The sequence below is a fragment of the Zonotrichia albicollis genome, chromosome 14, assembly GCF_047830755.1.
Source record: "Zonotrichia albicollis isolate bZonAlb1 chromosome 14, bZonAlb1.hap1, whole genome shotgun sequence".
In the NCBI taxonomy this organism is placed as follows: Eukaryota; Metazoa; Chordata; class Aves; order Passeriformes; family Passerellidae; genus Zonotrichia; species Zonotrichia albicollis.
Genome location: NC_133832.1, coordinates 1,237,028 through 1,250,279, shown reverse-complemented (window position 1 = coordinate 1,250,279; position 13,252 = coordinate 1,237,028). Strand labels below are relative to the sequence as shown.

Below are 13,252 nucleotides of genomic sequence, written 5' to 3'. Positions count from 1 at the left end.
GCTTCATTGAAAACTTATGTTAGATACAGTAAAGCTACTCTTACAGGATATTAGGCTTAAAATATTTTTCTTAGTCTTACCAAATAATTGCCATGTATACTCTGACTCAGCTGTTTAATATTTGTGGATACTGGACTTGAAATAATACAGTCATCACTATCAGTTTTTATTGATTCAACAGCATCATCCTCTTGATGATCTTCTTGACCTTAAAAAAAAAAAATCAATGCAGATAACACTCGCTATATTTTAGACCACCTAAGACTTAATAAGAAATCTGATAGCAATAAATTTCCTTTTCTAATATAAAAAGAGTAAGTGCTAGGTAAATCTTCTCTTCCTTGAAGAAGACTAACACTTTGAACTGATGACATTTAGAGTCATGTAATATGTATTTTTTCTGGATTGTTAAAAAAATAATAACATTTTCCAGATGCAAACTGGTTAATAGAGCAAGTCCTGAAACGAACTAAGTATGCACAACTGTTAGCTTTATTTAAGAATATAGTCTGAATTTCCTTTGACTTCCTTTACCACCATGCATATGTAAAAGAAGAATGCACCTTTTTTCTTTAGTAAAAAAGTAGTTCTGTACGCAGGTGCATTACTTTCTGGAACATTGCAGAGCATTTTTTTTCCATGAAGCAAATTTTAAGGACAACTGGTATTCAAAATCAACATTCAACAAGTTTTTCCAGTCTTTTTAATGATTTCTTATGCAAAAGCTGCCAACAACTAAACATAAAATGTTAGCATTCTGCTTCTGCTTTTATTTTAAACTTGGTATCATGGACTTGGTTATTGCTATAATAAACAGTTTAAACTTGGAGCTGGAACAGGTTGACCTGGCTTTTATAATCTTTAAATAAATCTAATAACTTTGTGTCACACATGTGATATAGCATCCTAGCCCTCTCACTCTCTGAAAGGATTCCAGTATCAGCGTTGGCTGATACGCAGACAAAAAAAGCATATTCATTAAAAGAGTCTTTGGAACACCATAGATCCAAGGGACAATATGAAGACATTTAAAATAGAAGCCAGGTTTCCTTTAATAATTTTACGAATCTAAGTCATATATCAGATTTTTGCAATCAATTACAATATGGTTTCCATTTAGGGAGAAAACACATTTTATCTACCACCCAGCTTCACCTGTAGCTTACGCCAGAATATAATTTATGTCATGAAGTTTCTCATAATGAGGCAGCTTCCACTACTAGTAAGAAATGCTTATGAAAATGGAAAGAGAAAAGTTTTTTCAGGAAACACAGCTACTTATTAATAACCATGAATTCTACCTTCTGGTTCCAATTCTTCAATTATTTCTGTCTCATCTCTAGAAGTAACCAATGTTAGGTCAGCCAATTGCTCCTCTGACAGATGAGAAAGCTCTTCTTTTTCCTGCTGAATTTCTTCAGCCATGTCCTTCACTTTGTCACCCAACAGCTGTTTAGCATCCTGCACCACATGCTACAGAAAAAGAGAAACTTATAGTCTTTAAAAAACTCCTTGAAAAGCAGAAGTTACTGAAGTTCAAAACTTGAAGAGTTACGGCCCACATTCATTATCCAGAGCCTTTTAGCAACTGCATTGCTTACGCAGTGCAGGAAACAATGAGGTGGTGTCAACTGCTGTAACATATAATATACAGCAGAAGGACATTTATCTAACTGCATTTGTGAAAACATAACTATTATAATGATTTGTACCTATCAAATCATTATACCTATTTGTAACATATATACAGCCTGTTTGATTTCCAGTTTCATTTCTATTTAATATTTTTCTACAAGTTCTACAAGACTCAGTCAAAAAACCCCAAAACGCTGTACCCAAGAAGAACTTTTGATAGCTAAATTTACACACATAGGCCTGCACATAATTTTACCTGTGTGCATGGGAATTGATTTTGGTATGAATGTTACTATCTCAAATCTGTAGTTAGGACATTATTATAAATGTAGTGAACCCTATGGAACTGCATTTTAAATGTCAAAGTACTTCTGCATTATTTTCAAATACAGATCCGTAAGTTAGGAATAAAACAAGGGGAAGCCTTTAATATGCAGTAGATAATTATTATACAAAAGTAGGTATAGATCTACTGGTGGAAAAGCATTTGGACGTAAAATGCCTCCTTTGCCTCCCTGCATTAGCATCACTGGCTCTTATCCTCTGCTAGAACTTTTACATATGAGGCTGGACAATTCTCACAAGCAGTTTGGGTGAGACAAACCATTCATTCCACCTTTTAGTGAGTCTCCTTTTTTATTTGCTTTGGCATGTATCACATTGACAAGAAATTTTATTAAGAACTAGATTCTCTGCTATTGAGAAAATGAACTGGAAAATGAAACAGACTTCCCATTTTAATCTGTTGAACTTCTGTTTTTCTTGCATGGACACTTTCTTGCCATTTCATCACAAGACTCAGACATCAAAGAAGGCCCAGCTGTTTCATTATTTAGGCCTAATAGTACTTTTGTCCTTAACCAGACAATGAGGTTTAGATCTTTAAAACGGCTAGAGGAGCTGCCACCCAAGAACGAAGATTTCTGATGGAGACCAAGTAGCTGTGTCACTTAGAAAATCCTAGTTCATGAAAAATTGTCAAACTTTGAGAAGCTATTGTTTGGACAGCTGAATATATTTTGTGTGTGCAACTATCCGGCTAACATTTCAGTTTTTCATATCTAAGCTCTCAAAAGATTATATTCACCAACATTTGATTTTTTGTTTTTTAAAGTTGATAAATGCAACAGATCGACTTAATTCTTATTTTCAGTCTATACTCTATAGCTCTCAACGAAGTTCTAGTCATAGTAAACCAAACAGTAACAGAATCTGTTAACCAAAAATTGATATTAACATTTCAAAGAATAAATCCAATTAAGTAATTTATGAAAGGAAAAAAACCCACAACTAGTTTTTAATTAATGCAATATTATTAATATTATATGTAATAGATAAATATAACCTTTTATAATTGCCTGTTGAAGAACATACCTTTACATACTGGATTGACTTAAAAGACTAAACACAACCTATTTTTAGTACTTCCAATGCAAATTATTTCAGAAGAAAATTTAGAAAATGCAGCAAAAACATCTGAGTTAGTTCCATGTAGACTCTGTTAGATTCTAGAAGGATGTACAGATGACAGTGTATGCCAAGTCAAGAAGTATCATTATTTTCAGAATGTGTGCAATCTCAGCTGATAAACTTAATTTTAGAGGTGACTCTGAACTGTGCCAAATTGTGTATCCCATTAGCACAACAGTCAGGAACTGTTTGGATTAAGCCAGTTTCTATAGAGGCACTTATATGCAGTGCAAGCGGTACACAGTAGATAGACACTTGAATGATGCAGACAGTTGAGAAACACAGTGTAGAGCAAGCTGATTGGTCCTGTTAGAATCTGCTCTAAGCCAGTGGAAATTGAAACTTGTAAAGTGTGGAGGATATCAAGCAGTTCTGAGGGAGTCACACAAATATCACTGCACTGCATTCTCCACCTCTATGCAGTACTATGCTATCATTCATTGCCTGGGACAGTGCTGTATTGTGCTGCTAAAATAATCCAGCATTCTTAATTACTAGTTCTACAAATTACCCATATGGAGCTACAAGTAGCCTTTCATGCTTCATTGTGCATGACAGAAATACTTAGAACTTACTGCCATCTGTACTGCACTAAGATCCAGAAAAGAGACTCTCTTGTGTGCTTGAGCTGCACAATGCTTCATTTTGAGTGTTGGAGTCTGTAATAAACAAATATATTGAAGAACATTTATTACCATCTTATTTCATAGCAAATTATGAGGAACTCTTAATTTTTTTCAAAGCCAAATCTAATGGCACTAAATTTAATTCTAATCAGATACAATTTAACAGAATTCATACACAACATACTTCTCAGATAACATCATGGAACCCATGGAGATTTTATATATAATATAAATTTACACCATGGAATAACATAAAACATTAGAGTTACTCCAGACATAGAATATTCTAAACAGCTTAGGTTAAAAAAAGCCCACTAAAAACTCTAGTATTTTAATTTTTGCATTTCAACTTGTTTGCTTTTATTTCTTAAATGAGTGTTAAAGATGTTTGAAAGTCCCTTTTTTCCTGTGGCCCCAATTTAAATGTGATTGTAAAGTGAATTTTATTTTCAAAACGCTCTTCAATATCCAGCCAAAAAACTCAGTAAAAAACCCATTGTGAAGGAATTTCAATCTCATAATACTCCAGTGTTAAGGACTTCAAAACCTTGTTGAACAACTGCTTCACCCACTCTATGTATCCAACATCTAGTTGGTTTAAAATTCATGACTATGATACTATGAGTATGATCTGCCACTTACAGCTCAAGAAAATGAAATAAAATGTCAAATGTTATAGTGACAATTTCAGTAAAAATAAGTAAGTTTAAGACTTTGCCTCTTCAGACAAGGGATAATTCAAGTAGTTCTTGATCTCTTTATATGAAAAACTGCTAACGTGTTTTCCAGTTCAAGAATCTTTAACTTTATTACACTCTGAACATATCAACCCTAGACCTAAGCTATTTGAACTTAAAAAGAAAGAATGGAACAGTTTATTTTATCAAAACTATTGCAGAATCAGAGAATGGCTTGGATTTGAAGGGAACTTAAAATTTAGTCACCAACTCCCTGCCATAGGCAAGGACACCTTCCACTCCACCAGGTGCTCCAAGCCCCATCCAACCTGGCCTCGGACACTTCCAGGGATGGGGAAGGCCCAGCTTCTCTGGGCAACCTGTCCCACTTGAAGGAACGGCTGGAGCAGTGTCAGGAGAGGGACAGGCTGGACATCAAGAACAGATTCTCTGCACAGACGGTGGCTGGGCACTGAACAAGCTCCCCAGGCAACGGTCATGGTCCCAAGGCTGCCAGAGCTGTGGGAGCATTTGGACAATTAGGATTGTCCCAATTTGCATTTGGAGCATTTGGGATTGTTGAGGTGTCTGTGCAGGGCCAGGAGGTCAACTCATTCATTCTGATGTGTGCCTTCTAACTCAGCCTATTCTATGATTCTATGAAGAATTTCTGTCTTCTAACCTAAATCAACTTTCCCTGAATTTGAAGTCATTCCCCCTTGTCCTGTGCTCTTGTAAAAAGCCTCTCTCCAGCCTTCTTGTAGGCTTCCTTAGATACTGGAGGGCTGCAGTTAGGTCACCCTGAAGCTTCTCTTCTCCATGAAGTAATTCTCTCTATCAAGTACAGACCCAAACATACCTTGGATGGTTGTTCATGCTTCCTAAAACTGGGCATTATCCCATATCCCAGATCCTTTGACCTCTGTTTGTAGGGAAGAATAGCTTGGTCCATAGGAACTTGCAACCTGATCCAGTATTCTACAGTACCATAATTTTGAATGTGTCCTGTTTTTCCTAAGGAATAAATAGAGGATTGCATTAATTTTCTTTTCAACATTGAGGTATGTTACTTAAAAGCTAGGAAAAACCAGAAATGCAAGATTTATAGAACAGCCACAAATTAAAGATTGTGCCTATGCATTACACCAGTGCTTGTGGTGTGACATCTGTAGTTCATCTTAGAAACAGAAACAATTCCTCAGGCTCCCACTGTACGATCCAAAATCAAAACATAGCCATTTTCCCCTACTTATATATTTGGTATGCAATTCAAATTACTGGCAAAGGTACCACTGTACAATGTCTTATTAAACCAGATTCTCTACAACAGTAGGCAGTTAAGAGGTCACTGAATATGCTGACCTGACAAAATGTTTCTAGAAGAAAAAGTAAGCTGCAAAGAACATTCAAGACATCTTACAAGTGTCTTGTCCAGGATACCTTAATATTATTTTAATATAATGAATATGAATTTGCTTAAAACAATCCACAAAATGTAAATAAACACCCTCCTAGATTATGCTACTATACATATTATTAATCATAATCACCATAATTTGTACCTTTTTCACTATTATATGGCAAACTTTGTCTTACCAGTTTAGATTTAACCATTTCTTCCTTTGTTTATGAATAAGGAAAGAGAGGATAGACTTATGATATTCAGCCCAGATACAAAGCACTGATGGGCAAAGTGGAGTGCCTCCTTTTCTGGGTTTTTTCCCTCTTGCCCTGGGGCTATATGCCATTATGGGCAAAACTGTACCCAATTCCAGCTTTCTACAAATGTTGGCAGAACCACAAAAACATGCTGCACATCCAACAGAAAATAGCATTCTTGTAAACACATTTTTTTTCTTTTGAAATAGTAATGCACAAATTAATTTTTGGGCAAATATGCATTATTTATCACTTGGAATATAGTGACACATAATCAAACAGAATACTTTGTGAGATCTTAAATACCAACTAAATTTGCTGTGTTGTAGATCTTGCCTTCCTTTTCCAAGATTTCCTGGAACTTAAGCTGACAAGAAGCAATTGTTTCATAATCTATGCCATACGCACGATGAACCTCCAGTGTGATGCTGTTTTCCTGTATATAGTGAAAGAAGCTATCATCAGACTGCACAAGGAACTGAGAAGTGAAGTCATATGATGGGGTCTTCCCATGAACTACTGGGGTTATTTGAAGTTCAAAGTCATAGAACGCGTAAGTACAAAAGGTTGCAGGTTCCCAGTCACCAAAAGTGTGCATAGCTTCAGAAGAGAAGATCACTTTGCTGATATGAATTTCAAAAAGGTTCTCTCCTCTTTCTAAATGAACAGTTTCAACAAATCCACACACTGGATCATTCAGCAATACTTCTTGTCTGGACTTAAGTGGTTTTGTATCATACACAATGTCTCCTAGTTGGGCTGCAACAGATAAAATAGAGTTATAATATGATTGTCTTTTTAAAAACTCAAATACAATTAATGACTAAGAAGAAAGGATGAAAGTATAATTCAATTATATTAACAATGTTACTTTCATAAAGGCATTATCAAAAATAATTCATACACTGAATGCCCACTGAGCACACTGGCAACAATCAAGAACACTTCCTCAGTGGATCTGCCTCAGTACGCATAGTCACAGGCCTCTAACAGTTATTATCAGGTTATAAGGGAGTGAAAAAGGTAAAATTCAGAAGTCTTATGCAATATTCAAAGTAAGTATCACTATGCAAATGTAGCAGAGATTTAAGATGCACATTTCTGTAGGGTTGATCTAAATTTGCCAGAGAAAGAAATAATACATCTGACTTTTAACATATGTTACATCTTGAGTGGATAGAACTATCAGCAAAGACCATTACATGTTTCCCAGCTTCTGGTGGTAAGTGGTTAAAAAGTGATTAACACAGGTTGGATGGGGCTCTGAGGAGTCTTCTAGTGGAAGGTGTCCTGGCCCTGGAATGGGTTTGGAATAAGATGGATTCCAGCCCAAGCCATTCTGGAATTGTATGACTCTAAGAAATCAAAATACATGCTTACAGAATTAGGACATAAACCATGATGCAACAGATGCAACTTGGAGACAAAATGTGAAAACTGTTTCAACATCTGAGTTTGTAAAATACCCTATTTGAAGCTTCCTATGCACCTTTTACACAGTGAAGCCACTAAAAAAACCCCTTGAAATTCATCCTGTTTAAATACTATGTCAGTATATTATACCAAGGCTTGGGGGATTTTAGTAACACAAAGTGATTCTGCAATGATAGTACTGTAAAGTAAAAGGTTGACCATAAAAGTACGATTTATTCAAAAAACCAAGTTTGGTAATTTTATTCTTATTCAGCAATAGCTGCAATATAAAAACTAGTTTGTTGGATTTGGTTTAATTAATAACTGTCATTTAAGTCAATGAAAATTAACTGGAATAGGAATCTTTCCATGAAAGAACTGACCTTTCTAGTAGTTTTAGGAATGGAAAAGTGCTTCACCTGGAGAATAAATTTAAAACAGTAATTTGGAAGAGATAAAATATAAAAAATATTAGTGAAGAATATAATTTAAAGATACCTTCTAGTTTTCTGATACGTGCAGCTCTAATATCGAGAAGATGGGTATACTGTTCCAATTTTAACTCATAATCTTTCTGTAGACTTTCCATCTTTCTTGTCATTGTTTCTACTTCAGTCTGAAAAACAATTGCATGTAAAAAGAAGTTCTGAGAATTGTCTGTACTGATGTTGTAAATGCTTTTGGGTACAAGTTAAAATACAGTTAGATTTGAGGATAGAACATTTAGAGTATGCAAAAATAGCAGTTTTTTACTTATCAATACAACAAATCAGTTCTAATGTCAGCAAAATCTAAAAACATCAACAGGAAAAATAGAGTAGCTTTTATTTAGGACAATACACCTAACAGTTTCTTTAATGATTTTGTTATTTTAAATGCTAATTAATTGAATGAAAAGTCAAAATATGATCTGCACTACTCCAACAGTGGAAGTAGAAAGAAGACAGTGAAAGCAGAGTGGAGGTATGGAAAAGGAAGCTTATTTGATAAGCACATTTTCTTGTGAAGACCTGGTACAAGCTCAGAGATAACGCTCAGAGAGAAGGAACAGTCTGAGGGTTAAGGGCAGGATAAGCCAAAAGATTACAATTTAGTCACTTGGATCTCACAGTTTTTAAACAATACCTTAAGCAACAACAGATTTTATGTTTGGTTCCCTATGCACAGACTGGCTTTGTTGCTGAATTTGCAAGTTTTAATTATTACAAGTGTTAGAGCTACAAAGGTTAAAATGTTATTATCAGGTTATTTCCCACTGTGAGTAGATTTAGTACCTGGTAATTTTTGCTAATTTTATGCTGCACAAGTAACAAATTCCTTGTCTTTTCAAGTTCTTGCACAGTTTCCACATGTGTTAACTGCAGCTCCTGCATGGAGTATTCTACATCTTTATGGATATCATCTTCCACTTTTTCCAAGAACAGAAGGTCCACATTCTTTTGTTGCTTTCTATCCTGGAGTACATTAGAAAAATTACAAGAAAATAATTTTGCAAAAGATTTGCATGTATTTGTGCATGGCTTAATGCAACACTGGCATGTACTCTTGGTACAACAGTAAGGCAGTAAGCAGAACTTTATAAACTTTAAGCACATAGTAACACAAAAATAGGAATGAGGTAGACTAGAATGTGTCAGGATTGTTTTCAGCAATGTAATTTCACGATAATCAGGAATCAATTAAAATGTATCAGATATTCAGAAGCAATCACTCCTGTCAATCCAATGAAAATACAAACAGATACATTTGACTTTCTCATAATTAATAATCCTGCCTCCATAAATATACAAACCCTGAATTATTATTCTCAAGTCTACATTCCTTCTGTTATTAATACTGGGGAGTTAGTTTTCATTGAGGTTTTCTGTATTTTTGTTTTTTTTTTAAATTATCATTATATAATCATCATTACAGTTAACACTTCCTCAAGAAAATGAAACATAAATTACCCAAACAGTGGAAACATTGCAAAATTATTTGTTCACTGATTTCTTCCTCTCACTCCATTTTTAATTTATGCAAAAGAAAAAAGAATAGAGTATTTTCTGAGTATTTTTGTTTTTCTGTTTAATAATCAAAGATAAGTTCCTAAGATAAGTTCCTCTGGTACTGCTATACTGCATACTGGAATTTCCACGCTTATGGTATACTTGCATCAATTACAGAATTCATAAACAAAATTGGTTTTAGTAAACATTATAGGGATCACAAGATGCTGTGATAAGTCATTTAAGTGAGAGAACCTAAGTTTTTTTAAATGGCTGTGAATCTGATTTAATTCTCCTTTGTTGTTATAATGAACTATTTACATTAATTAAGATTTAATTCTGGCAATCTTTTAATCTTCCTTTCTGATTAACTGTAACTAAAAAATGACAAGACGAGTAGTTAATGCCTCATTTGAGCTTGAGGTATTAACTACTGAAAGATGCTCAAATAATTCAGCCCTTGAAAATTCCAGGTGTGTAGAAAGCATACAATGGTCAGCCAAGGGTTTAACAAAAGAAAAAAAAAACCAACAAAACCAACAAACACACCTTGCACAAATGAGAAAATAAGAATGCAAAATATGGAATTCTAGAATGGTATGGGTTGAAAGGGATCCTAAATATTATCTAGTTCCAACCCCACATTCTTTGAAAGATACCTTTATAAGTAATAGGGTTTAATTGAATTCTGCCACACCAACACCACTTCCCTGAACTTTAATGGAAACGTGTTACCAGATGTGAATTGAAGAAATACATTTAGAATAACAAGATACATTCTCACTAGACATGATATTTTGCTTGATAGCATGAATAAATAAACACTTTTCCATATTTGACTAGAAGAAAGTATCAAGAAGTATCTGCACTATGCATAAAACATAGAGGGTTTTTTTCCCTCATATTTGAAACAAAAATACAGTTTACCTTGGTTAAACACTTCACTTGATTTTTCAGATCATCTAGTTGCTGTTTTTGTTCCAGGTAGCGCAACTGCAGGTCTTTGTTGTCTTGCATCAGCTTTTCCTTTTGGTCTTGATATAGAAGAACAAAATATTACGCTTAATTCAACATAGTTAAAAAAATTACAAACTTGATTTTTTCATATTCATATATGCATGAAAATTTCATTGCAAAATGCAGAAACTAATGTATTTTGTATGGGGAAATATTTGTTTCCTTCTTCTGGTTAGGATAGGGTTAATTTTTCCAAGACGTCAACTTTTACTGATACAATCAATACTTCTCTATCAAGACAATAAAAAAAAATTGTAATTATTAAATAGCATACTCTGTAGAACAGTACTATAAATAAGAACAACAAATGCAGCAATTAATGAAATTTTATTAATGTAAAATAAAAAGTACTTAGACATAACTAAGTAAATATATACATTGTATGAATTTATGAGTGACAACAATCCTTGCTATAGGAATTGTTTCAACTTAGACTTTGTATTAGCCTATCTCAGTCTTTTAAAACCTGAATGAAACACTACTGTTAGTAAGCTTCAACGAAGATGAACCAAACAGCTATTGTAATTTATGGCTGAGAATCTGGGAATTACTGGTAAGACAAGAAACACAAGTATAAATGTCTAAGGGAAATGAGGCTGGTGGAAGGGTGATCTAGCTTCTTTAAGTACTATATTAAAAAAAACCCAGAAAACATAGTTAGAGTCTTACTCTATTTTCTATCTAAATACATTTCTTTCAAGTATTACAAAGCACATTATGATGTTATGGCCAGAAAAATACTACTAAAACAATCAGATCAAATTACAGGATTATTGTAAAAGGGAAATACAGAAGGAGGACATAGAAAATGTCAAGATGACGTTGGTCTCCTGTAACATTAAGAATTTTCAAGGCTTCACTTATTTTGCCATCTTTCTTAGACATGGAAAAGCTTAGAAAAAAGACTCATATGCCAAACTACAAAGGGTAGACAAGACATTATTTCTAGACTAGCTCTAGGCAGTACTTTAATACAAGCATTAATTTCAATTCTTGTATTGAACTTCAAAGAAGAATGAGCAGCAAAGTCAAATACTCTGAAATATGTGACTAAAGAAAGTTATACTGCCTATGTTTTGTTAAAGACGGAGCTGTAATCAAATCCTATATACAGAGGCCTAGAAAGATATTAGAACATCTACTCCAGCTGCAGCAAGTCAATTCAATAGAAATCAGAAGTGTAGTACTCCGGTGTTTCAGTTTAGGAGTACAACAAGCTACCGGAGGAAGGGATGGTAAACACCTGACAGTTGAACATAATGGCCACAGGAAGGACAGAAGATGGAATGCTAGGTTTTTCATAATCATGCTACAAGTAACAACTGTTAGTATGTCATAACTTCATAATAACGTAGCTTAAGGCATCTTTATTTTAGTATCAATTAAGGCTCATTTTGCAAATGCTTACTGTGATCAAATAAAATATTTAAATATTCAATCTGGTATGTGAAATCAGCAGAGCTACTGAGAATCCTAATGGTACGCATGTGCTGAACTCAACCCATTATCATAAGAATTATTCACAACAAGTTGGCCCACTTCATTCCATGAATTGTTCACAGAAATACACCTCTTAAAAATACACATTTGAAGAATCAACTCTAAACTAACTATCTTCACTTTCTGTCTGTGCTTGTCCTTTGTAAACTTCATATTGCTACAGTAACCAGTGCTGAGATTAAAATAAAGATTGCAAGGTCAGTATTCACTAAGAAGTTGTCTTACAGCATGAAGAAAACACATATGAAATAATCTGTTCATTAGATTAAAAGACAACTGTTATTTTAAATGTACAATGCTGTAAATAAAAACTAGTATATACTGAAAATAAAAACAAATCTGAATTAATGAAAGACAAACATTGCCAAGGGCCTACATGGGCTTCACATAGCTTTGTACAGTAAACAGAATAGTGGTTTATAATTTGAGAGAGACTGTCAGAGGGGTCTCTTTTCCACAAGAACTTTCAGTGTAGAGAAGAAAAGAAATACTGAATAAAGAGTAAATATGAAAATCCAACAGATGAAGAACAAATGCAGCTGAAATTATATGAGCCTCATTCAGCTCATATTCTGTATTGGGTCATATTTTGCACTTAATAAATAGTCATAACTTAGGTATATTTAGCAAATGTATACTTAAAATGCAGTATTGAAAACACCAGCAACAGAGAATCCACTTTTCAGGGCAGTACATCTCAACTCCAACATGGGTATACTCTCACATTTTGAGAAAATACTAGTTTTCTCAGAAATATACCTCTTTCTACTTTGATCTTGTCAAGGATTTCATTTTTGTCTGCTAGATCATTTTTGATAGCTGCCTCTAGTTTAGCAATTTGCAGTTTCAGTTGCTGTTCCTTTGACTTCCACTGCTGTTCATGGGGCAGACTGAAGACACTGCAATAAAACATATGATATATGAAAAACTTTTAGAAATCAGCTTCAGCAGAAAATTATCAAGGAGAAAACCTTTTAGCACCACAGAGACCACTGTCATTGTGGCTGAGGAATCATGTAAACATGTTGGTCGGCTGCTCTTGAAAGCCAGGTGGCTCTCTCAGGATGGAATTAAAAACCATAAAAGATTTGTGGGATGAGCAAAGGAACTGACCTTAATTTACAGCTCCAAAGTTAAAAAAAGTTGGTAGCACGCAACATTTGTGGGACTAGGAAAACAACTGAGATGCATATCTCAGAATAATCCACAACAGCAAAATTCAGCAAGTGACAACTACAAAACTAGGGGTTTTTTGTGTACAAACCCT

The 13,252-nt window shown here is 34.3% G+C and overlaps 1 protein-coding gene across 12 annotated transcripts in view; it reads right to left on the bottom strand.

Annotated features, from left to right (window-relative positions):
• LOC102070912 (protein fantom) overlaps nucleotides 1-13,252 on the bottom strand; it is a 41,504-nt gene that overhangs the window by 10,362 nt on the left and 17,890 nt on the right. For 9 of the 12 annotated variants that reach the window (XM_074551295.1, XM_074551293.1, XM_014272001.3 and 6 more), the window contains exons 10-18: nucleotides 12,745-12,884; nucleotides 10,396-10,502; nucleotides 8,755-8,934; nucleotides 7,979-8,096; nucleotides 6,374-6,826; nucleotides 5,268-5,422; nucleotides 3,681-3,764; nucleotides 1,302-1,473; nucleotides 81-208 (exon numbers count right to left, since the gene is read on the bottom strand). In XM_074551295.1, the coding sequence (XP_074407396.1) occupies nucleotides 81-208; nucleotides 1,302-1,473; nucleotides 3,681-3,764; nucleotides 5,268-5,422; nucleotides 6,374-6,826; nucleotides 7,979-8,096; nucleotides 8,755-8,934; nucleotides 10,396-10,502; nucleotides 12,745-12,884 (1,537 nt within the window). Of the gene's footprint in view, nucleotides 1-80; nucleotides 209-1,301; nucleotides 1,474-3,680; nucleotides 3,765-5,267; nucleotides 5,423-6,373; nucleotides 6,827-7,861; nucleotides 7,900-7,978; nucleotides 8,097-8,754; nucleotides 8,935-10,395; nucleotides 10,503-12,744; nucleotides 12,885-13,252 lie in introns of those variants that run through there. The other 3 variants (XM_074551298.1, XM_074551299.1, XR_012582550.1) reach the window with 3 other exon arrangements.